Raw genomic sequence first — 24,579 nt, 5'->3', positions numbered from 1 at the left:
AAGAGTAAGAAATAAGAAAAAGAGCATTCACAGGGGGCAGAAGCAAGACACTGTATCTTTTTTTTTGTGCGTGCAGCCAACTAAATCAAAACATTTAAAGCTCATTTTGAGAAAAGATAGAAAATGGTAGTGGAAAGTTCTGCCCAGAATTTCTATGTAAAATCATTTTCTTTAGCAAAAATGATGTGAGGAACATTTGTGGCAATGTAGCTAATAAGAGTTTCTCGTAATATCTGGTATGTAGCAGATTCAGCATTTTTCCCAGCCCTGCTCGCGAGATCTTGTTGAGAGCAATCCGCTGGTCTTTTTCGCTAAGCTCTACGACGCTCCGTTTTCAAACGCCAGGGGGGTCGCACCAACCCCCCCCCCCCTGCATGGGCGAAGGTGGCAAAACACCCTTTACGGGCCAGGGTTAAAAACTTTCTCACAATCAACATCAATTGACCAAATTATTCATTAAAAACTGCTTAGCTCTTATTACAATCCCTACATTCTATATGAGTAACAACTAATAAGCCTGAACGATGACCATATGAATTAAGATTGTCATGTTATTAACCCGCGCCGGGCCGGGCTGGGGGTGTGCGGTTTTTCGCAGATAGGTATCTTAAAAATGGCGGCGTTTTTGGCACACCTGTTCGTGCATCTTTTCCGCACATGTTGTTAAAATTTCAGACCCAGGTCACCTTAGGTCAGGTCACTAGGTCACGCCAAGTGACCTCACCTCAGAAAAATAAGAATGCTAGTCATAGCTACACCGATTGATCGATTGCCTTGAAACTTTCAGCGATTGATTAGAGCAACATTATCTATAAAATGTATATCTCGGAGTTTCCATATCTGTGACCTACGGTCAGGTAAATTTTGCGGTCTCTCCATTATAAGTCAATGGGAAAAAATTGAAAAGCGTCTGTTTTGCACGAACGCTATTCTAGACACTCTCAAACATCTAGATGTGGGTAAAATTGACAAACTGACCCGGAAAATGGCAACTGTGACCCCTCGTTATGTCCCCGAGGTCATCTCAGGTCACGAACAGAATCTAACAGTTTTTCGCTAATAACTTCTGATAGAGGCGTGCTAGGGCGCTGAAAACGCCTTAGCTGTGGTAGGCTCGACGTTGAGGATCGACTGATATGCAACATGACCTTTTTCGGTCAGGTCATGACCTTGACCTGAGGTCAAATTTTCAAGTTGACTTTTCAAGGTCAAATTACAGTTCATTCGACGCGTCTCGGCGAGAGGAACACGTTTCTGGCAATAGAAATGTCGTGGCTTTTTGTAGTCGAAAGTAATTGTCGAAATCACATTTCGTAAAAACAGCTATTTTTGGAGTTTTTGCCCCCTGATGGCTAATCCTTCGACCTGAGGTCAATTTTGATAATATACTTATCAAAAGAAGAGTTCAAAAGCTAAGCTTTCAATTGCTTTTCCATGCGTATGTCTAGCTACCATAGTTCCTGAGATAGCGGCGTGTTTTCTAAAATATATAATGACCATTGGCGAATTTTGACCTTTGATGACCTCTGGTGACTGCAATATTGCTCTAAGATGAAAAATGACTATATACTTTCAAACCTACGCACTGAGAGCTATCGACTGCTTTTTACCGCGTCTTTCTAGCCCTCTTAGTTTTTGAGTTAGAGGTGGGTGGTAACATATGCCCCCTCCCCACTAGGGCGAAGTTGGCTGAGACCGCCACTGGGGCGCGGTTAAAAATGAGATCTAATAAGATCAAATGGGGGACTGTTTTAACCCTCCCCCGTAAAGGGGGGGGTCGAACGGACCCCCCTCGGTTTTTCGCGAATAACTCGCGTAAAAAGCGGCCGATCGCGACGAACGAAACTTTCAGTACCCTCGATCGGCTTTCATCGGTTTTCATCGGCTCCAAAACAATAGGTATCATACAGTAGCTACAATGGCGACGATTATTGCAACTGCAACACCCTCCCCCTCTGCCCCGTCTCTCACTCTCTCTCTCTCTCTCTCTCTCTCTCTCTCTCTCTCTCTCTCTCTCTCTCTCTCTCTCTCCTCTCTCACCTGCTCCGGCTCCGGCTCCGCCTATGCTCCGTGCTCCTGGACCGTTGGCTCCGCTCGCTTCTGCTCCGCTCTCTCCGTGACGATGATTGGCTGATGGGAGAGCGTCGGGAGCGGGAGGAGCGGTCCTTGCTCCGAGAGCGAGACCGACGTCTGTGGGTGGAAGGTAGTGGTTAGATTCCCAGCCCGGTAATGCGATATCTATTGAAAATAGATGAGCTTTCTTGGTGTTTCTTTGTAAAGAAATATTGGATGCGTCACCGTCTGTTGGAGCGCCATGGTAAAGGTAAGATAACGCGTAACAGTCAGAAAGCGTTAAGAGCTTTTGGAGCTTTCGGCAAGCGGCAGAAAGCAGTAATTGGTAAATAATGAAAGGTTATGTTCAGATAAAGCATATCTGAGAGTCGACATGACAAACAGTGCAAGTGTGATATTGCTGAAAGTTTCGTAAGACATTATAAGCGATGTTTGAATAGGCATAAGACGTTAGATAATGTTCTACGACAATCAGATAATTTAAAGTGACATTCGTACACCATACAGTACTGGTCAGTGACCGTTGCCCTTCCAACACACAGATAACATTTAGCATCATCAGAAACGCGGAAACAGAATAGGTTTTAGCGACAGAAAGCCGTTAGCGGCCGATTCAGCACCGAACGATACGGTCATCTTTAAATCAAAATGTCACCAACACGTGTCACTGGTCGCAAGAATAATAACGCCTTATGTAGTAAGCAGCCAGCTGATTGATAGATCTTGACATCAGCGGTATTTTGTCGCGTGATTACTGAAATTGGTGGCAACTTCAAGCTAAAAATAAACACACGGCGGTCGTCGACTTTTCTGTTGGTAAAACTAGCTTTTGATCAGTGTATAGGTAGTAGGTCGGTACTATATAATACTGAACGAGGCCGGTGTAAATAAATTTTCAAGACCGAGGTCCTTACTGAATGTTTGAACGAGGCCGAAGGCCGAGTTCAAAAATCAGTAAGGACTGAGGTATATGAAGTCAAGGTATATGAAGTCGTTATGGTATATGGGGCCATTCCGACCCGTTTTAGTGGTAAAAACAGGGAGTTGATGTTTCCCCCATTGACTTATAATGTGGAGGTCGCGAAATTGACCTGACCTTAGGTCACCGATATCAAAATTCCGAGATATACAAATTGTAGCTAATGATGATCTAATAACATCCTACGACTTTCAAAGGCCTCCGACATCTACTGTAGCTCTGGCACGGTGACAAATTTGCAAAAAAAGTGACTTGAGGTTGTGTCATTCAAAGTAACCTGGTGACCTGACCTTGACAGGTAGGAGGTTCAAACTTGCACACCATGTGTAAAATTGATGACGGAAGAGTCGTACGAAATTTCGCGGCGCTACGCGCCGCGATTTTCCCGCTATTCGCGAAAAACCTCAGGGGGGGGGCGGATATCCGCCCCCCCGTCGGTGCGCGGGATAATATCTATGATGTTGTTTTTAGCTATATTACCTGAAAATGTGCTTCTAAGCTAGCAGCTCACATCGCATTAGTATCTTCATGACTCTTAACCCTCGCCCATGTAGGGGGGGGGGGGGGTGCAACCCCCCAGTGCTGGAAATGAGGCCGCTTTCTGGTCCCGGCGTTTTATTCTCCGGGTGGGTTACCACCATCTAGCGCTCAGCCTTTCGGGACCCACTCAGGGTCGCGGTTGTTTTCGCCGCTCGCCCCAGTCGAGATGCAAAGTTAATAGTCAAACGAAGCTTATTTAGGGCCAGCCAAACCAGCCTAGTCTGGAGTTACTGTTAAATGTATACATATTGATGAAAGAAAAAGGTTTTGTAGAATCGATTAATTTCGGAGTCGTATATTAAGATGCCCCAAATGAACTTCGTGGGAGTGTCAACTTTGCATCTTGAATGAGCCGAGCGGTGAAAAACAGCCGCGAACCTGAGAGGGTCCCGAAAGGCTAAGCGCTAGATGGGGGTAACCCACCCGGAGAATAAAACGCCGGGATCAGAAAGCGGCCTCATTTCCAGCACTGCCCCCCCCCCCTGAGGTCTTTCTTAGCTACACGCCGAACCGTTTCAGATAGCCTGCTCAAATTTTCAGTACCCTCTGGGGCATCCTTTGCGCAGCTTTTGGTATTTTTTGTCAGGGTCATGTCAGGTCACGGAGTTATGACGTCATAAAGGGAACAACCTCCGGCCAGATTTACGCTAAATTGGAGATTGCTTCACATTGGTATAAATGCCGACTGACCTGACCCACCGATGGATTGTTTTAGAATCACAACTGGCTGATTTGACATTGGCACAATGTCCGTTGACATTTTGAAGGTTACTTAAGGTCAAGGTAAGGTCAGTGACCTCGGTTGACCTGTTATGACTTTTTGCACTTGTATGCCTTTTCCGGGTATTTTGATGCCCTGAATTCGAATTTGCTATCCATTTTTGGCATCGTCGGTTGTTTCTTGTAGTTCATTTTGGGTCAGGGTCAGGTCAGTGACGTCACACGCCTGACGTGACCCAATGCACAATTGACCTTGTAGACTTCCGATGCTCCCAACGCATCATTTTTAGAGTTATGAGATTGAAATACACACCAAACGATAGAGAATTGATCAAGGATCACGATAGTGAAGGTTTCAAGTTGATATCTCTTACCGTTTTGCCGCAATCGGCGCGGAAATCTGAAAAAAGTTAGATTTTTCCGAAAATTTTACTTTTGACCGGTCATAAGTAGGTCAAATGTTGACCTAGGACCAAAAAATATACCACCACTCGCGAGCAGGGCTGGGAAATCCCTCATACTTTCATACCCCAGTAGGAAGCAGATATCGGTTTATTGTTCCATCAATTGTAGCAAAATCAGCATTTCTCTCTTCCGTAGATCATAAAGAAAAATACAATAAAAACATCAAAATTCGCACATTTTCGAAAAAGAGGTCATCATCATCATCATCAACTGTTTATTGGTAATACAAATTAAACGCATAATATATAGTAAAATAAGAGGAGGCACAAAAGCCAAAGGGCTTAAGTCTCGGTGCCAACTCTCGTGATGCAGTGCACCGGAAATATGTATCGATACTAGCGCAGACACACATACATGCAAACATACATACATACACATACATACAAACATACATACATACATACATACACGCCTGAACACATTCATCATCTCTCATACTTCGAACATACGCTCAGTCAGAAGTTCGCTCGACCGCCGCCACGTCGCTGGCCACCGCCCGCAGCGCACCGCCCCCGCACGCCCCGCCAGGAGGCCGCGCCCGGCCGGGTCCCCGGGTGAAGTTAGAAAACGCATGAGAATCTGTGAGTATCTTGTATAAATTTTTGGAAGTGGCGTGCCACCGCCCGACCGCCGACACCGTCGAGGCCTGAGCCGTGCAGGAGGATTTCCAGTTGGATGGTTTTAGGTTGAAGTGTAAAGTTGGATTGTAGGCTTCGGGATATATTTTGGTTCATTTCGTCTCTTTGTCGTGTGTATAATGGGCATGAGAAAATAAAGTGTGCTGTGCTTTCTTGGGGGAAACCGCACAGACAAGCTGGAGAGTCAGTTTTCTGAATTTTGTATAAATGAGAATTTAACTGTGTCATGTTAGTCCTTAGTCTGGTGTGAAGAATGTTTAGATTTTTGCTTCCGTGTGAATAATATGTGGGTGGTTTGGATGCCGAATAATGTTTTTTGATCCACTTGTTGAAGTCTGAGAGGGGCAATTGCTTTGTGGTCTCTGGCAGTGTATTCCATTGTTTTGCTGTGAGAGTAAAGAAGGAGCGTTGATGTGTTGTTGTCCAGGTTCGAGCTAAAGTATGGTGTCTAGCGTTTCGAAGTGTCATGTTTATGTCATATTGTCGTGTACGTGGGATGATAGTTGAGATATAATTTGGAATATTGTGGTTATCAGGTCTACTTAATTTGTGATAGAGTGTCAACCGATGTGTTTGTCTTCTGGTTGTCAATTTGTCCCATCCTAATTCGGTGCGTAGTTTGTCAGATGGTGTTCTAAACAGGGTCCCAGTCGTTAGTCTCGCTATTCTGTTTTGTAACGTCTCCAGTCTAGAAATGTCTCTTAAAGTGATATGTCCGTCGTACACGGTGTCGCAATAGTCAAAAAGAGGTAAAATGTACGTTTTGTAAATTTGTTCTAGGATATGTCGAGGAAGATATTTTGCAATTGAATATAATGGGCTGGTATTTTTGTTTACTTTGCTTATAATTTCGTTTACATGTTCGTGGAATCGGAGATCGTAAGAAAACGTCAGTCCAAGGTGTTTATGAGTCTCATCTTTCGGTATAGGAGTGTCAGCAAAATGAAGTGTCGGCTGTCGGTGTGACTTTTTAAGTGAGAATGTTTGTTGACTAGTTTTTGCTGAATTGAATGAAATGGCCCAGTCTTGTCCGTATTTGTAAATTTCGTCTAAGTCTCTTTGTAAGGTCGTTTGGGTGTTTTGTAGTGTGTCTGGTGAGTGGGAGGCATATAAAGAGGTGTCGTCTGCGAATAATAAAATGTCGTTGTATGTGCGTTTTGATAGATCGTTTAGATAAATTAGTGCTAGAAGAGGTCCAAGTACCGATCCCTGGGGGCATCCTGCGTTAATTTTGCGTTGCTGAGAAAAGGAATTTCGAATTTGTACTCGTTGTAATCTGTTACTAAGGTAAGATTTTAGCCAGTGGAGAAGTGTTCCTGAAATTCCGAATTCATTTTCGCATTTATATAGTAATCCTTTATGCCAGATCTTGTCAAAATATTTCGAGATGTCTAGGTATATTGCCGTGAAGTCTTGTCCGGTATCTAAAGCTTTATATAGGTTGTGTGTTAAGTAATGAAGTTGAAGTTCGGTGCCATGATTTTTGCGGTAGCCACTTTGTTTATCTGTCAAAAGGTCGTGTTCTGTAATGTGTCCGTAAATTTGCCTGTATACAATTTTTTCGAAAATTTTAGAAATGGCTGATATTATGCTTATGGGCCGGTAGCAAGTTGGATCAGAAGGGGACCCTTTATTTTTGAAAATTGGTTTGATGTTCGCCTTTTTTAGCTCGTCTGGATAAATGCCTATTGATAATGATTTGTTAAATAGTTGAGACAGTGGTTTTGCAATTAGGAGTGCTGTTAGTTTTAACCCTCGCCGGCCGAGGGGGGGGCGGGTGCCGCCCCCCCCATAGGGTTTTTTCGCGATAGCTCCGAACACGCTGGCGATAGAGAGCTGAAACTTGGCATACCTGACCTTTGATCCAAGCCGCATCTTTTGACACCAACCGCATTTTTGGGTCAGGTCAGGTCACTGACCTATGACGTCATAAGTGAACCTCTGCACGGTCTTCAGATGTCGCAACTTCGCAACGCCCTCACTGCCAGAGGAGATGTCACAGGGAAATGAAACTTGCAGGATCTAGTATCCATTATGAGTCTCACAACTTGTATATCTCGGATTTTTCCTAAAGGTCATATGAGGTCAGGTCATTTTCGTGACCTCACCATTATAAGTCAATGGGAAAAAATTCAAACTGCTATTCTGGCGCCGGGAACGATCTCCAACTATCTCAAGCACACAGAATCGTGATTTGATGCGCTCCTTGCAAGGTTAGATGCGTCACTTTTGCAATGTTGACCTTCCGTGACGTCATTTATGACGTCATCAAGGTCATATTAGTTTTTCGTCAATAACTCCCGATCAAATTGAGCTAGCGAGTCGGGAAAGCCACCAATGGACTCAGGAAGACCTGCCGAATCGAATGATATGCGACATGACCTCTTTCGACCAACTTCGTGACCTGGGGGTGCTGACCTGACCTTGACCTGAGGTCAACACCCCAAGTTGACCTGACCCGGACAAAAAGTATATCATTCGACGCGCCTGATCAAGGCGAACACGATGCTGCCAAAATCGCGGCTCTGCGGCCGTTTTTTGCGAAGTTATTCACCAAAAACTGAACCGTACCCTGGGGCACTTGACCTGACCTCAGAGGTCACCGGTTGACCTAGGACCTTAAAATCGGGTACCAATCTCTGCGTCTCGTAACGGCGCACACGCTCGTTTTTTCCGCGACGCGCTAGCTCCACCAGGGGCGAAACGGCGAGGGGGGGGTCGTACCCGCCCCCCCCCCCTCGGCCGGCGCGTATGTAGAAAACCAATAGGTCCGGCGAGGGTTAAGAATTTTACGGGAAGGCCGTCTGGTCCGGTAGATTTGTTGGCGTCTAGAGAGTTAAGTATTTGAAGTACTTCATGTTCGTCAGTCGTGATGTTGTCGAGGGCTGGTATCGGAGTCATGTCTGCAGTGGTTGTCGGTGGAAGTCGTGTGTCTGGTATGTCAAGTGTGGATTGTAGAGCAAAATGTTCGTTTAGTAGTGTCGCCTTGTCTTGTTCGTCGTTTAGTATTGTGCCGTCACGTCCAAGAAGTGGTGGAATTATGTTATTTTGTTTTCTCCCTGTTATTGAGGCAAGTGTTTTATGATATTTGTGTAAGTTTTGTTTATCATTCAATAACTTTTGCACCTCTCTTTGCATGTACTCGTTTTTTAACCGTCTGTTTATTGCTGTGACTAAGTTACGTTGACACCTCCATCTCGTCCAGTTACTTTCAGTTTGCGTTTCCTTTGCTAGTTTATACCACCGGTCAGTGATCTCGTCGGCGAATATGAACAAAACATCTGTAAAACCAACACAAGCGCAAAACGTCAGCTTTGTGCTCCATTTTATGACGAATCTGGCCGCTCTTTGTAGCAGTTTCCAGTGTAGCAATCATTAATTCTTCATACTCTGAGTCGTATAGCTAAAGGTATCTGCTACGCCTTTTTATGCGCTATCTTTCTTATAAATATTGCAAAAAGGAATTTTATTATTTGTGAAATATTTCAGGGACATATTTACGAAACAAAACAAATTGTCCTAAAAAGGGAATTGTTCAATGAGCAATAAAAATACGAAAAGAACCAACTCATTCTGCCCATGACAGCTCTAAAAAGCCATCTTTATGAAGCAGTATCCTGCAACGTCTTTAATTCTTTTTAATGACGTCATATAATATTTTTTTGTCAGTTTCCAGTGTATTTTTTCTTTGAATTTTACATATTTTAATCTATATTATGAATTATAACATGTCCGTGCGTGCGTGCGTGCGTGCCTGCGACTGTCATGCCTTATGTGTCTTATTGCGCCTGAAAGGCGCCGCGTATCGACGTAAAATTTGGCATGCCGAATCGGTGGGTTGATGTGACCACTGTATTAAAATTTGGCACAGATTGGCCCAGGGGTGCGCCGTCAGCACGCGCTCGCGTGCGCCTTAGGGTTAACACGGGAAACGGTCAAAACGAACATCGGCCGAAAACCGGCCTGCTGCGCCTGCTTCCCGGCTGTATAAGTCGGCAACGGATTGCCGTAGCGAGAAGCGGTTACCACCACTGGATAGAGGAGAGATTGGCCTAGCGTATCGATATGGTTTCATAGAATAGCACGCGCCACGTGCAAGACAGCACCGCCGGTTGTGAAAAAATGACCGATTTCGTGCATTGTGGAAAGAAAACCGATGCCGCTGGAAAACGGCTTGACGGAATGAAATCGGTGTTGTATCATTTTGCAGACAAGTGTACGTGTAATCAGATAATAGCAAACAAAAACTGATGATCCGTACCATTTCCTTAATAATGAAACATTAATTGGAAAATTTGATTCGCGCGGAATGCGATGTCCTTTACAACATCAAAACGTATTGAAAACGCTGACCAATGGCTATGAAACCTACATATTCGGAAAGAGCATTCTTTTCTGACCAATATCCACCCAAAATATTATCGAAAAGTCAATAAACTTTCGTGAAAATGGCTCAAGCATGTGACCGTGTTTTGTTAACGTTACCGGTATTTTTTCGACAAAATCCGATCGATGGCTTATGGCCGGCAAGTCATTCAACTTTTGGCAATAGCTATCAAAGCATGGGCTGCAATGCACCGCCCGCAAAGGGGAATTCCAAACACTGAAAATAAGCGCCTACCAGTAAACAGAACATTATTGTACCAGGAATAACTCAGCTACTACTGGGCCGATTGCGCTGAAACTTGGACTGTGGGTGGATGGGGCACTAACCTGGTGATGTATGGTCATTTGTGACAGGTAGGGTGGATCGACTGCACGTGCGCACGTGAGGGGTCCACTTATACATCTCAAGAACGGCTGGGCCGATTTCGCTCAAATTTTGTACACCGTTAAGGACATGCAACTTGCGACTGTCTGCGGGCGCTCACCGGACGATGCATTACCATGTGTGGGGTGCTAATCCTCATGCGCACGTGCAGTGGAGCGATCCTACATCTAAACAACAACTGAGTCGATTTGAATCATATTTTGTACTCAATTTTAGACCATTCTTGGCACACAGTTTAGCTATAGTATGGGTATTAGTAGGGAAGGGTAGTGTAGGAGCAAAGTAGGAATAGTGTAGGTTTGTGTAGAGTAGAGGCAGGGCCACTGGCAGGGGTAAAGTCAGGGACAGGGGTAAAGTAGTGGTAGGGTAGTGATTGCTGTATACTTTATAATCTTACGAAACAATTTGATTGAACTACCGTTGTGCTTGGGCGGTTTTGTACTTTGAATATCAACAAACGAAAACGATATTTTAGTAATCATGAACTGTAGACGAGTTTGCAAACCTAAACTCGGCAACCCTTCAGCACCGGCGGAGGCAAATTCTCCCCCCCCCCCCCATTCACACTCGCACACACAAAAGGGCTTTTAATGCAGTTCAAGAGGCCCATGTCATGCATCTTTATTATTCATTCACTGTCACTGTCGACTATGAACTTGCCAGCTGAAACCTAAACTCGGCAACCCTTCTGCACCGGCGGAGGCAAATTCTCTCTCCCCCCCATTCACACTCGCACACAAAAAAGGGCTTTAAATGCAGTTCAAGAGGCCCATGTCATGCATCTTTATCATTCATTCACTGTCACTGTCGACTATGAACTTGCCAGCTGAAACCTAAACTCGGCAACCCTTCTGCACCGGCGGAGGCAAATTCTCTCCCCCCCCCCCATTCACACTCGCACACACAAAAGGGCTTTTAATGCAGTTCAAGAGGCCCATCTCATGCATCTTTATCATTCATTCACTGTCACTGTCGACTATGAACTTGCCAGCTGAAACCTAAGCTCGGCAACCCTTCTGCACCGGCGGAGGCAAATTCTCCCCCCCCCCTCCGTCCCCCCATTCACACTCGCACACACAAAAGGGCTTTTAATGCAGTTCAAGAGGCCCATGTCATGCATCTTTATCATTCATTCACTGTCACTGTCGACTATGAACTTGCCAGCTGTTTCAAACTAGCACCGAAACTTTCATGCGCGTATTCGCCCGGGACGACATTGCGGCACAGCATGCACTCAGGCGGTTATATTCGCCACAGGCGACATTGCGGTACAGTATGCATTCAGGCGTTCGACGCTTCTGCCATCTAGCGAACAAAAAGAGAATGTAGAGCGGTCACACAATACCATTTTTCATTCAGCAAGTTAAATATTTTTCATTAGTTCACCTTTTAGGAGCCTGAATTTAGTATAATTAAAACCTTTTCGTTAGTCTCAAGATTGAGTATAAACGAAACCATGATGAGATTCTTTGTCAGCGTCGCATACCTACATTAACAGACTCGATGACGAGACTGAGATTCCATAGCAAGACCTTTGTGTTATGGTACCGACGCAAGTATATCTACATATAGGTACAGCGGTTTCTTCGACAATTTTTAAGTAATAACAAAATTATTAATGACGAGACTGAGATTCCATAGCAAGACCTTTGTGTTATGGTACCGACGCAAGTATATCTACATATAGGTACAGCGGTTTCTTCGACAATTTTTAAGTAATAACAAAATTATTAACTAGAGGTAATGTAGATAGGTACTTCAGTTTGAATAAATTTACATTTACTTTCTATTCACAACTTAGCATTTCGTTTCATTCATATCTACTTCAACACCTTAACATATCATTTCATTATTATTTCATTCTATGAATTTGGCATGTCGGGGGCTCCTGTTGACAAAGTTGATATTACTCTCCTCAATGATGGTGGTATAATAAACACTGCAGCATTGCAAGGCAACAATAGTAGGCTTTGAAGCACGAGTGCAAACAATCTTGACCCTGATTTTTATAGTCAGACAAGGTCTATCTTTGGTCTATCTTCTATCTTCAGTGATTGCCACCAGTTTTTATACTGTTTGGTTATTCATTGAGGCGAGATTGGCGACTCTCTAAATTAAATTGAATCCCATTAACGTAAAAAGACATGCCGCGCAATGAGCGGGGCAGCGCTGCTAGGGCCGCGAATGCTGCCGCTCAACGCCGGCGCCGCGAACGGATGGCCCAGGCCAGGCGGGAGGCGGAGGCACTCCGTGACGCCGAGCGGCACCGACAGCGGCGCGCTGCTCAAGCAGAGGAGGAGCGCGAGGCCCTCGCGGAGCGTCACAGACAGCGAGAGCGGGAGCGCTACGCCGCGCAGGACGATGAACAGAGGGAGGCGCACGCCGAGCGTGAGCGTCAGCGGCGGGCGGCCTTCGATGACGCCGAGAGAGCAGCGCACGCTGAACGTGAGCGACAGCGGCGGGCTGACTTCGATGACGACGACAGAGCAGCGCACGCTGAACGTGAGCGACAGCGGCGGGCTGACTTCGATGACGCCGAGAGAGCAGCGCACGCTGAACGTGAGCGACAGCGGCGGGCTGACTTCGATGACGCCGAGAGAGCAGCGCACGCTGAACGTGAGCGACAGCGGCGGGCTGACATGCCCAACGAGGTACGTGACGCGGAACGGGCAGCTAATGCGAGGGGTCACATGGAGGGGCGCCGCAGAGCCGACCGGGCCAATCGAGCCGCCTGTGACGCCGACTCTGTGCTGTCCGGTCGCCAGCCGGTGGCCAGGCTTGACACGGGGGCACGCAACACGGTATGTCCGCACTGCGGCGCCCTCCTCTGGCGAGAGGAGCGGGCCACCCTGTGCTGTTCGGGGGGAAAGGTAAACATAGATCCCCTGCCCGCCCCGCCACCGCTGCTCCGTGAGCTGTGGACGGGCGACACGCTGGAGGCGCGCACGTTCAGACAGCACTCCCGGCGCCTGAACACGGCGCTGTCTCTGGCGTCTATGATGACGAGGGAGGTGAGGCCGGCGGACGGTGGGTATGCACCATCGGTGATCATACAAGGTAGGTTGTATCACCGCGTCGGTCCGCTGCAGGCCAGAGACGGGGAGCGGCCGTCATTCGCCCAGATTTATGTAAATGACCCGGACTGTGACGACCCAGCGGCCGAGGCAGCTCTTCGCCTCGGACATGTGCCGCTACCCCGCGGCACCCGGGAGCCAGAGCGGGTGCGTCTACTGACGCTGCTCGAACAGCTGCAGGTCCTGCTACGCCAGGTAAATCCCTATGTGCAGGACTTTATCCACGCCGCCGAGCTGCCGGAGGAGGAGGTTCAGCAGCAGAGACTGGTGGTAAGTGCCGACGCCCGCCCGGCTGACCAGCACCCCCGGCGGTACAACCGCGCTGAGGGTTTCCGGGAGGTGGCCGTGCTGATGGACGAAGAGCCCGTCCACCAGGACATCGTGCTGCGTCGCCGTGCCGATGCCGAAGGTCCGTTCCTCCAGACGGTAAATGAGACGCACCGGGCGTTTGAGGCTCTGCACTTTGTACTCCTTCTGCCGTTCGGCACAGACGGCTGGCAGCCAGACCTACGGCAGGCGGTGGCTAACGGGCGTGGGGACGTGAGGGGCGTGACGCTGATGCAGTATTACGCTCACCGGCTGCAGCTGCGACCCGATCTCGATGACTCACTGTTCCGCGCAGGACGTCTGTTCCAGGAATATGTCTGCATGGCGTTCGCACGCGTAGAGACCCAGCGTCTGCTGTACCTGGCTCGGAACCAGGCCGGCCTGCGTGCAGAGCTGTACCAGCGCCTCCAGGACGCGCTGCCGGGGGACGCCGAAAGGGAGCTGGCCGGCGGAGACCGCGTCGGTCAGCGTGTCATCCTGCCGGCCTCCTTCACCGGCGGGCCCCGGTACTACCAACGCAGGTAAGCTTTCTACGAACATATGCCATTGTTTATTATGTAGAAACCAATTGTTTTAATCCACTAGATAACCCGTGCCATTTGGGGGGGGGGGACTGAACACCCCTTGCGTTTTTTCGCGAATATCTCGAAAATAGCTGCAACCGCTTTTGACAAATCGTATGATACACCTTTTCTGCATACGTTGTGAAAATTTCGGGTCAAGGTCGCTCAAGGTCAGGTCAACAGGCCACGTCAAATGATCTCATTTCATTTTCTCATTTTGGTGTTTTACCTTTGTCTCAACATTTCAGGTACCAAGACGCCATGGCCATAGTACGAGTGTACGGCCGACCGACGTACTTCGTTACGTTTACCTGCAACCCAAACTGGCCTGAGATCCAGGCGGCACTGCTGGAGGGGCAGGATGCACAGTCCCGCCCCGATCTGGTGGCCAGGGTGTTCCACCTGAAGCTGAAGGCTCTACTGAAGGAGCTCACCACCAGCGGTATCTTCGGACGCTGTGTCTCCATGCTGATGGTGGTCGAGTTCCAAAAACGAGGTAGGTAAAGATTCAGTCTTTGTTACTGTGTGTATATGTGTGTGTGTGTGTTTCTTTAGGGGGGGGGGGGGAGGGTTCGTAATGGCCAGCAGTCACTTAAAAGGTCATCATAGTTCATAAAAAACACCATCGTTTTTCAATTTAAACCTTTGTGTAATGCGTGTTACTACAACAATGGAAGCGCATGGATCGTGTACATTTCACCTTATCAAATCGATTAATAGGTAACAGTCTTTTCCCAGTAGGTCATGATATTGACCCCCTGTAGGTCATGACCTTGACCTAAAGACAAATTTGGAAGTTCATATTTTATCTCAATCGGCTTTTGTGTTCCCTTTCATTTTTAATGTTTATCTCTGCTGTTAAAGCACATCAATATTTTCTGTATGGTCAAGTAATGCGGCGTGTAAATTTACCGTATCGTGCACTTTATCAGGCACAATTGCTTCCAAATGCATCGTTGGCTTAGCTAAAACATAATTTGCTTTCCTGCAGGTCTGCCGCACGGCCATATCCTGGTCATCGTCCGGCAGGAGGACCGCCCGCGGACTGCCGACGATGTAGACGCGGTGATCACGGCGGAACTGCCCGACCCGGCCAGGTCAGACCAGGCGCGCCGCCTGCACGAAATCGTGGTGAGTACCATGGTACATCGCCAGTGCGGCGCCGCCAACCCGACGGCCGCCTGCATGGACGGCGGTCGCTGCTCCAAGGGCTTCCCCAAGCCGTTCGCCAACGCGACAGAGTGGCGGGATGACCATCCGTACCCTGTCTACAGGCGGCGACCGGCGGCCGAGGGCGGCCAGGAGTTTGTGCGTGACGGACGGCTCATCACCAATCAGTGGGTGGTACCCTTCTCTCCATACCTGTCCCTAAAGTATGAGGCGCACGTGAACGTGGAGGTGTGCTGTTCGGTGCAGAGTGTCAAGTATCTTTTCAGGTACATCTACAAGGGCCCGGACCGCCAGATGGTGCGCGCTGACAACCTGATCGGCGGCGATGACGAGATCGCCGAGTACCAGGACATGCGCTCGATCGGCGCCAGTGAGGCCTGCTGGCGTCTGTTCGACATGCCGATGAGCCAGCGGCAGCCGAACGTGGTCGCCCTACAGGTGCACCTCGAGGACCACCAGCTGGTGTACTTCGAGCCGGGGCAGGAGCGGCAGGCGGCCCAGGCCGCCCGACGCACCCACCTCACCGCCTGGCTGGAGTATAACCGGGAGTCGGCCGCCGCCGACCCGGACTGCCGCCGACTGCTCTACCCGGACTTCCCGTCCCGGTACACCTGGCAGGCCGGCCAGAAGGTGTGGCGCAAACGGCGCCAACAGCAGGCGGCAGAGGCCATCGGCCGCGTGGTGAGCCTCTCACCGCGTCACGGTGACGTGTTCTACCTGCGCGTGCTGCTGCACCACGTCGCGGGGGCGGCGTCCTTTGAGGAGCTGCGCACCGTGGACGGCGTGGTCTGTGCCACCTATCGTGAGGCGTGCTGTCTGCGCGGCCTTCTGCAGGACGACCGCGAGTGGGAGGTGACGATGGAGGACGCGGCGCACGCACAGATGCCGGCTCAAATCCGGCGCCTCTTCGTGACGCTGCTGCTCTTCTGCGCGCCAGCCGATCCGTCAGAGCTGTTCCGGCGTCACCTGGACGCCATGTCTGATGACTTCGGCCGCCGTCATCGCGACCTGCCGGACGAGCTGCGCGCTGCTCTGACACTGGTGGAGCTGGAGCGGCAGCTACAGCAGGCCGGCAAAGAGCTCCGAGACTTCGGTCTGCCGGAGGTGACGCCCGATCAGCGGGCGCGGGCGGCTGAGCTGCAGCAGGCCGCCGAGCTGCGCCAGCTGCCGCGGCTCATTCAGGAGGAGCTGGAGTATGACGCAGCAGCGCTCAGAGATCAGGTGGCCATCCAGCTGCCCACTCTGCTGCCGCCGCAGCGCCACGTCTTCGACCTGGTGATGACGGCCGTCGACGGGCGACGTCCGCTGGCCGTGTTCGTGGACGCCGCTGGCGGCACCGGAAAGACGTACGTCTTCAACACGCTGCTGGCGGCGGTGCGCTCGCAGGGTTTGGTGGCGCTCGCCGTGGCCTTCAGTGGAATCGCTGCCACTCTGCTCGACGGCGGGCGCACATATCACTCGCGTTTTAAGGCACCGCTGCAGGTGGACGCGACATCAACGTGCGCCATCAGCGCGCAGAGCCCGCTGGCGGAGCTCATCCGACGGACGGCGCTCATCGTGTGGGACGAGGCGCCCATGGCTCACCGTCACCACCTGGAGGCGTTCGACCGCACGCTGCGTGACGTCACTGGCAGCGAGGAGCCGTTCGGCGGAAAAGTCCTCGTGCTGGGCGGGGATTTCCGCCAAATTCTCCCAGTCATCAGGTAACTAACAACAACAGGCGTTCAGTGTGTATCAGAAAAAAATGCGTATCCAAAAATAGCTGTGGTACGTTTGCTATTATTAGTGTAATTGAATACGACTGATATAATGCTCTTCGGCGCAATCGCATTACTGCAGTTTAACATGTGAAATAAGTCGTAGCCATGAACATTCAACCGCTATGCCTTCAGAACGTATTCACTGATTTTTATCGATGCCAGCGTCGTAAACACACTGCCGCAGCGGATTGATCGTAGACCGCATGCTTTGTGGTTTCTTTAGCTTCGCCCTGGTGGGAGGGGCTTTTGGACCACACTTGCCAGTTTACACTCACACTCGCCCACACAGTGAGCCCAGTAAAGAAATCTGGGCTAAATTTGTTACGGCCGATAATAAATCAATTGTGCATCGTATGATTTATTTCTTACCTCCGGTCACATAAGGTCAACGGGTCTCCAGATTAAGATTAAGACGGGTCATCCAGCCTTTTTTGCGATAACTTTAGGTAAACATGTTAGAACGATACAAACGCGTTAGTTAGATGGATTCAGTTAAACAATACAAATCGACAGTTATGACACATGACCTTTTCCGGTAGGATCACGACCTCGACCCTAGGTCAGATTTTGTAGTCGGTCTTTTGAGGTGAGGTTATAGGTACTTCATTCGACGCGTCACAACGAGCGGAATGCGTCGCTGATAAATCGACAATACAACCTTGATGGAAAGTTGTCGCAGAAAAACGTTTCCCGAAAAATGTAAACGCTTTAGTTTTTCCCCTGTGGCTTAGACCCCCACCAGGGCGCCGGCTAAACAGCCATTTCTGAGCATTAGTGGCCGTCTCGGCGCGTTTTTACAAGCATATTGTTGTCCGTTTCAGGCACGGTACCCGCGCACAGGTGGTGGACGCCTGTCTGCGGCGGTCAGCGCTGTGGCGTCACTTCATTGTGGCGCCGCTGCTGGAGAACATGCGGGCGCGGCGGGCAGCCGGGCCGGACGGTCCAGAGCTGCGGGCGTTCTGTGACTGGCTGCTCGAGCTGGGAGAGGGGCGCGCAGAGGGCCCCGAGGATGGGTTTGTTCAGCTGCCCCCGCACCTGGTGATGGACGCCGATATCGACGCTGTCATTGACTGGGTGTTTGATGACCTGGCAGGGCGACACGGCGACCGAGAGTGGATGGCGTCGCGGGCTGTGCTCGCGCCGCGAAACACTCGGGTCGACGAGCTGAACGCCGCAGTCACCGAGCGCTTCCCCGGAGAGGCCGTCCGCCTGCTGAGCGCCGACAGTCTGGTGGAGGAGGCCGAGCAGCTGGATATCCCACATGAGTATCTTAACACTCTGTGCGCTCCCGGCTTCCCACCTCACTGCTTGATGATAAAGCCAGGCATGCCACTCATGCTACTTCGTAACCTGTCCGCCACTGACGGACTGTGCAATGGCACGCGACTTATCGCTGGTCGTATCATCAGCCCGCGACTCATGGAGGCCACTATCGCCTGCGGCAAAAACGCCGGAAGGCAAGTGCTTATTCCACGGCTCCCACTCCAGCCCCCGGATGACGCGTTTCCCTTCCGCTGGGAGCGTCGCCAGTTCCCCGTGCGGCCAGGTTTCGCCATGACGGTGAACAAAGCCCAGGGGCAGACGCTCGGTCGGGTCGCGGTCTTTCTAGAGGAGCCAGTGTTCAGCCACGGGCAGCTGTACGTCGCTGCATCGCGGGTCGGCCGGCCGGCGGATCTAAGGATCGCGCTGCCCAGAGGTGGCCAAGGCGCAACACCCAATGTGGTGTACACGGAGGTGATGGGCCGAGGTGAAGGCCGGTAGATCCACGGGTCGCAGAGGCGACGGGTAGCCAGAGCGCTACGAGCAACGCGGAGAGGAGGAGCGAGGAGCAACGAGGAGAAAACGGCCGGCCGACCGTGATGCAGGACGGATAAATCCTGGCGAGCCAATGCGCCGTCAAGTGGAAAATTTACACATTAACATAATGCCGCAACTGGCTTTGGTGACCTCCAATGCGCGAGCGCAACTTATATTTTGAGGATAAATCAATGTATTGAGTGGCATGTTATAAAACATGTTTGATATGCTCTGATGATATATTTGATATTTGATGATATATTTTGATATTTGAGAGCACATCTAACAATGGGCGTTTGCCTCCAGCTATACAATCGGCTGCGAGTAGCACACACCGAGTACTTCTCGGGGGGCCTTATTGCCGCTGCCCACGGCCGCCGTGTCTTCCCTCACCAGAGGTGTGCGCTCTGCACCCGGTGAGGGGTCTCGGGCGTTAAATAGAGACGCAATCCGATGTGGCAGCCTCCACGCGGCGGGTTGCGGGGTAAAAGCTAATAGCCACACAGAGCGACACGTAAGTATTTCACTGTTGTATTCACTAGATTTGATTACGTTGCAGAAACCTGTCATGTACTGTCACCTGCACACTGCAGCTGCTTCCACTTCTTATCACGACATGACTTAGTGTCAGCCCCGCTGAAGACAAAAGGACGCACAAGCGCTGCGCTGGATTCTCCGACAGCATCTTCTCAGTCGCGGTGGTGACTGATACAACCAGCGTCTTACGGGTAAGGCAAGAAGTAAAGTATGGTTTGGTATGTAATGAGTAGAGCTTCTGGGTAGGGTAGGGTAGTGTAGCGTACGGTAAGGTTGAGTGCATAAGCGGCCAGCATGCAAAAGACTCAAACAACCCGTAATCAGCACCAGCATACCATACACTTTTAAGTATCAAATTTCACCTAACTCATACAAATGAAAATATAACCTCATACATCAAACTAATGGCCCCATGAACAATGGCCATCGAAACGTACAGTTATCGCGTGTGTCCATCCATCAATCCTGGGTAGGGTAGGGTATTGTAGTGTATGGGTTTGAGTGCATAAGGGCCCAACATCCGAAAGACTCAAACAACCCGGTAATCAGCACCAGCATACCATACAGTTCAATTAAAACCAAATGTCAAACTTCACCTAGCTCATACAAATAAAAATATAACCTCATACACCCAAACTAATGCCCCCTCAAACGCATCTATCCAAACGTACAGTTATCGCGCAAACATGGCCATCTAGTCTATATTATGAATTATAACATGTCCGTGCGTCCATGCCTGCGATGTCATGCCTTATGTGTCTTATTGCGCCTGAAAGGCGCCGCGTATCGACGTGAAATTTGGCATGCCAAATCTGTGGGCGTGGGCGGCCTTTGTATTAAAATTTGGGCGTGATCGGACCAGGGGTGCGCCGTCAGCACGCGCTCGCGAGCGCCATAGGGTTAACACAGGAAACGGTCAAATCGACGATCGGGCGAAAACCGGCCTGCGGCGCCCGCTTCCCGGCTGTATAAGTCGGCAACGGAGGGTCGCAGCGAGAAGCGGTTTTCACCACTGGATAGAGGAGAGATGGGCCTAGCGTATTGATATGGTTTCATAGCATAGCACGCGCCACGTGCAAGACAGCACCCCCGGTTGTGAAAAAATGACCGATTTCGTGCATTGTGACGGGAAAATGGATGCCGCTGGAAAACGGTTTGACGGAATGAAATCGGTGTGGTACCATTTAACAGACAAATGTACGTGTAATCAGAGGATAGCAAATTAAAAGTGATGATCCGTACCATTTCTTTAATAATGAAACTTTAATTTGAAAATTTGATTCGCGGGGAGCGCCATGTCCTTTACAACATCAAAACGTATTGAAAACGCTGATCAGTCGCTATGAAACGTACATATTCGGAAAGCGCATTCTTTTCTGACCAATATCCACCCAAAATATTATCGAAAAGTCAATAAACTTTTGTGAAAATGACTCAAGCATGTGACCGTGTTTTGTTAACGTTACCGGTATTTTTCGACAAAATCCGATCGATGGCTTATGGCCGGCAAGTCATTCAACTTTTGACAATAGCTATCAAAGCATGGGCTGCAATACACCGCCCGCCAAGGGGAATTCCAAACACTGAAAATAAGCGGCTTCCAGTAAACAGCACATTTTTGTACTAGGAATAACTCAGCTTCTACTGGGCCGATTGCGCTGAAACTTGGACTGTGGGTGGAGGGGCACTCATCTGGCGATGCATGGTCATGTGTGACAGGTAGGGTGGATCGGTTGCACGTGCGCACGTGAGGGGTCCACTTATACATCTCAAGAACGGCTGGGCCGATTTCGCTCAAATTTTGTACACCGTTAGGAACAATTTAGAAAGGTGGCTGGCACAAGTCATCTGAAGTCTCAGCTAGCGCGTGCGCACGTGCAGTTGGCCGCTTTTATATCTCAAGAACGGCTGGGCCGATCGCGCCCAAATTTGGTACGTTACTTTAATCAAGTATGAGAAGGGTAACTATGTGTAGGTTATTAGTAAGGTAGGGTATGGGTAGGTTAGGGTAGGGTAGGGTAGGGTGGGTTTAAATTCGATAAAGGCAAACCATGAGAGAGGCTCTAACAACCCGCAACCAGCACCAGCATACCATGCCGTTCAAACAAATATCCAACTCCGACAAAATAAGACAAATAAAAATCATAACTTCCCACACCCAAACTAATGCCCCCTCAAACGCATCTATCAAAAAGCACAGTTATAGCGCAAAACATGCCATCTAGTCTATATTATGATTTATAAGTCGTCCGTGCGTGCGTAATCCGTCATGCCTTATGTGTCTTATTGCGCCTGAAAGGCGCCGCGTATCGACGTGAAATTTGGCATGCCGAATCTGTGGGCGTGGGCAGCCTTTGTATTAAAATTTGGGCGTGATCGGCCCAGGGGTGCGCCGTCAGCACGCGCTCGCGTGCGCCATAGGGTTAACACGGGAAACGGTCAAATCGAAGATCGGGCGAAAACCGGCCTGCGGCGCCCGCTTCCCGGCTGTATAAATCGGCAACGGAGGGTCGCAGCGAGAAGCGGGTTACACCACTCGATAGAGGAGAGATGGGCCTAGCGTATTGACATGGTTTCATAGTATAGCACGCGTCACGTGCAAGACAGCACCCCCAGTTGTGAAAAAATGACCGATTTCGTGCACTGTGACGGGAAAATCGATGCCGCTGGAAAACGGCTTGACGGAATGAAATCGGTGTGGTGCCATTTTGCAGGCAAATGTACGTGTAATCAGAGGATAGCAGATAAAAAGTGATGATCCGTACCATTTCTTTAATAATGAAAAATTAATTCGAAATTTTGATTCGCGCGGAGCGCGGTGTCCTTTACAACATCAAAACGTATTTAAAACGCTAATCAATGGCTATGAAACCTACATATTCGGAAAGAGCATTCTTTTCTGACCCATATCCACCCAAAATATTATCGAAAAGTCAATAAACTTTTGTGAAAATGACTTAAACATACGACCGTGTTTTGTTAACGTTACAGGTATTTTTCGACAAAATCCGATCGATGGCTTATGGCCGTCAGGTCATTCCACTTTTCACAATAGCTATCAAAGCATGGGCTGCAATGCACCGCCCGCAAAGGAGAATTCCAAACACTGAAAATAGCGCCTACCAGTAAACAGCACATTATTGTACTCGGAATAACTCAGCTACTAATGGGCCGATTGCGCTGAAACTTGGACTGTGGGTGGAGGGGGCACTCTCCTGGCGATGTATGGTCATTTGTGACAGGTAGGGTGGATCGACTGCACGTGCGCACGTGAGGGGTCTTCTTATACGTCTCAAGAACGGCTGGGCCGATTTCGCTCAAATTTTGTTCACTGGTGGGGACAATTTAGAAAGGTGGCTGGCACAAGCTATCTGGAGTCTCAGTTTGCGCGTGCGCACGTGCAGTGGGCCAGTTTTATATCTCAAGAACGGCTGGGCCGATTGCGCTCAAATTTGGTACATTACTTTAATCGAGTATGAGAAGGGTAACTATGTGTAGGTTATTAGTAAGGTAGGGTATGGGTAGGTTAAGGTAGGGTAGGGTGGGTTTGAGTTCGATAAAGGAACTACATGAGAAAGGCTCTAACAACCCGCAACCAGCACTAGCGTACCAAGCCGTTCAAACAAATATCCGACTCCGACAAAATAAAACAAATAAAAATCATAAGTTCCCACACCCAAACAAATGCCCCCTCAAACGCATCTATCAAAACGCACAGTTATAGCGCAAAATATGCCATCTAGTAGAATAAGAGTTTAAAAGCACCAATGAACCTTCTTTGTAAGTAACATCAAGAAACATTTACAAAAATATACAAAAACATCATTTATGTTTGTGTGTTTGGTTGATGCGTTGTTTCTGGCGCATTAGAGACGATTCTAGTTGTCGTTTCGCGTGGTTAGTTTGATGGGTTTTGATGAGTGTTTCTCTGGGTGTTTTTGCATCATTTCGGCAAGTGTATCTCTCATTTTGCCTCTAGTTTAGGGAAGTGGGATGTTCCAGGCCTAATTTCAAGTGCTGTAATGACAACTGTCCGTATAGCGGCGTGCAGTACCCAGTTAAAGAGCAAGGTAGCCGCCCAGCACGCAAAGCAAGATGTGAAGATTAGGGAGATATGATCGGATTTGCGCAGAAGGTGAGATCTGATTGAAATATTGATCAAGTAACGCTCAGAAAAGAATATTTTATTTACTTCTTGATTGTTCAATTATAATGTTACCTCTAAACCTTGATAAGTGACAACTGGCAACATTTGTACAGGGGGTTCGGCATGCACAATGATTGTAAATTGTTGACCAGACTGATTAGCCAAATCAACCTGATTTCTTCCAAATACTTTCTGCCTGAGTAGGCCTCTGAATCCTAAAGGTGCTGGGATGCTGATAGGAAAATTCTAGGGCTCACTGGAGCTTCCTGGTGCTCCAGGGGGTGCTGGAACTTGCCCTGAGAAAACCCCACACTCCACAGCACCTTATTTTGGTATTTGTATGCTTCCTACAAAGAGTAAGAAATAAGAAAAAGAGCATTCACAGGGGGCAGAAGCAAGACACTGTATCTTTTTTTGTGCGTGCAGCCAACTAAATCAAAACATTTAAAGCTCATTTTGAGAAAAGATAGAAAATGGTAGTGGAAAGTTCTGCCCAGAATTTCTATGTAAAATCATTTTCTTTAGCAAAAATGATGTGAGGAACATTTGTGGCAATGTAGCTAATAAGAGTTTCTCGTAATATCTGGTATGTAGCAGATTCAGCATTTTTCCCAGCCCTGCTCGCGAGATCTTGTTGAGAGCAATCCGCTGGTCTTTTTCGCTAAGCTCTACGACGCTCCGTTTTCAAACGCCAGGGGGGTCGCACCAACCCCCCCCCCCTGCATGGGCGAAGGTGGCAAAACACCCTTTACGGGCCAGGTTTAAAAACTTTCTCACAATCAACATCAATTGACCAAATTATTCATTAAAAACTGCTTAGCTCTTATTACAATCCCTACATTCTATATGAGTAACAACTAATAAGCCTGAACGATGACCATATGAATTAAGATTGTCATGTTATTAACCCGCGCCGGGCCGGGCTGGGGGTGTTTGAACACCCCCTGCGGTTTTTCGCAGATAGGTATCTTAAAAATGGCGGCGTTTTTGGCACACCTGTTCGTGCATCTTTTCCGCA

The 24,579-nt window shown here is 48.9% G+C and overlaps 1 protein-coding gene across 1 annotated transcript in view; it reads right to left on the bottom strand.

Annotated features, from left to right (window-relative positions):
- LOC122367913 (arginine/serine-rich coiled-coil protein 2-like) overlaps positions 1-24,579 on the bottom strand; it is a 243,316-nt gene that overhangs the window by 208,535 nt on the left and 10,202 nt on the right. The window contains exon 4 of the mRNA XM_043341441.1: positions 2,041-2,190. Coding sequence (XP_043197376.1) covers positions 2,041-2,190 — 150 coding nt within the window. The remainder of the gene's footprint in view (positions 1-2,040; positions 2,191-24,579) is intronic.

This window comes from Amphibalanus amphitrite, unplaced genomic scaffold (genome assembly GCF_019059575.1).
Source record: "Amphibalanus amphitrite isolate SeventyFive unplaced genomic scaffold, NRLGWU_Aamphi_draft 000906F_arrow, whole genome shotgun sequence".
NCBI lineage: Eukaryota > Metazoa > Arthropoda > Thecostraca > Balanomorpha > Balanidae > Amphibalanus > Amphibalanus amphitrite.
Note: the sequence above shows the minus strand (reverse complement) of the source record. Positions and strands in the feature narration are given on the sequence as shown.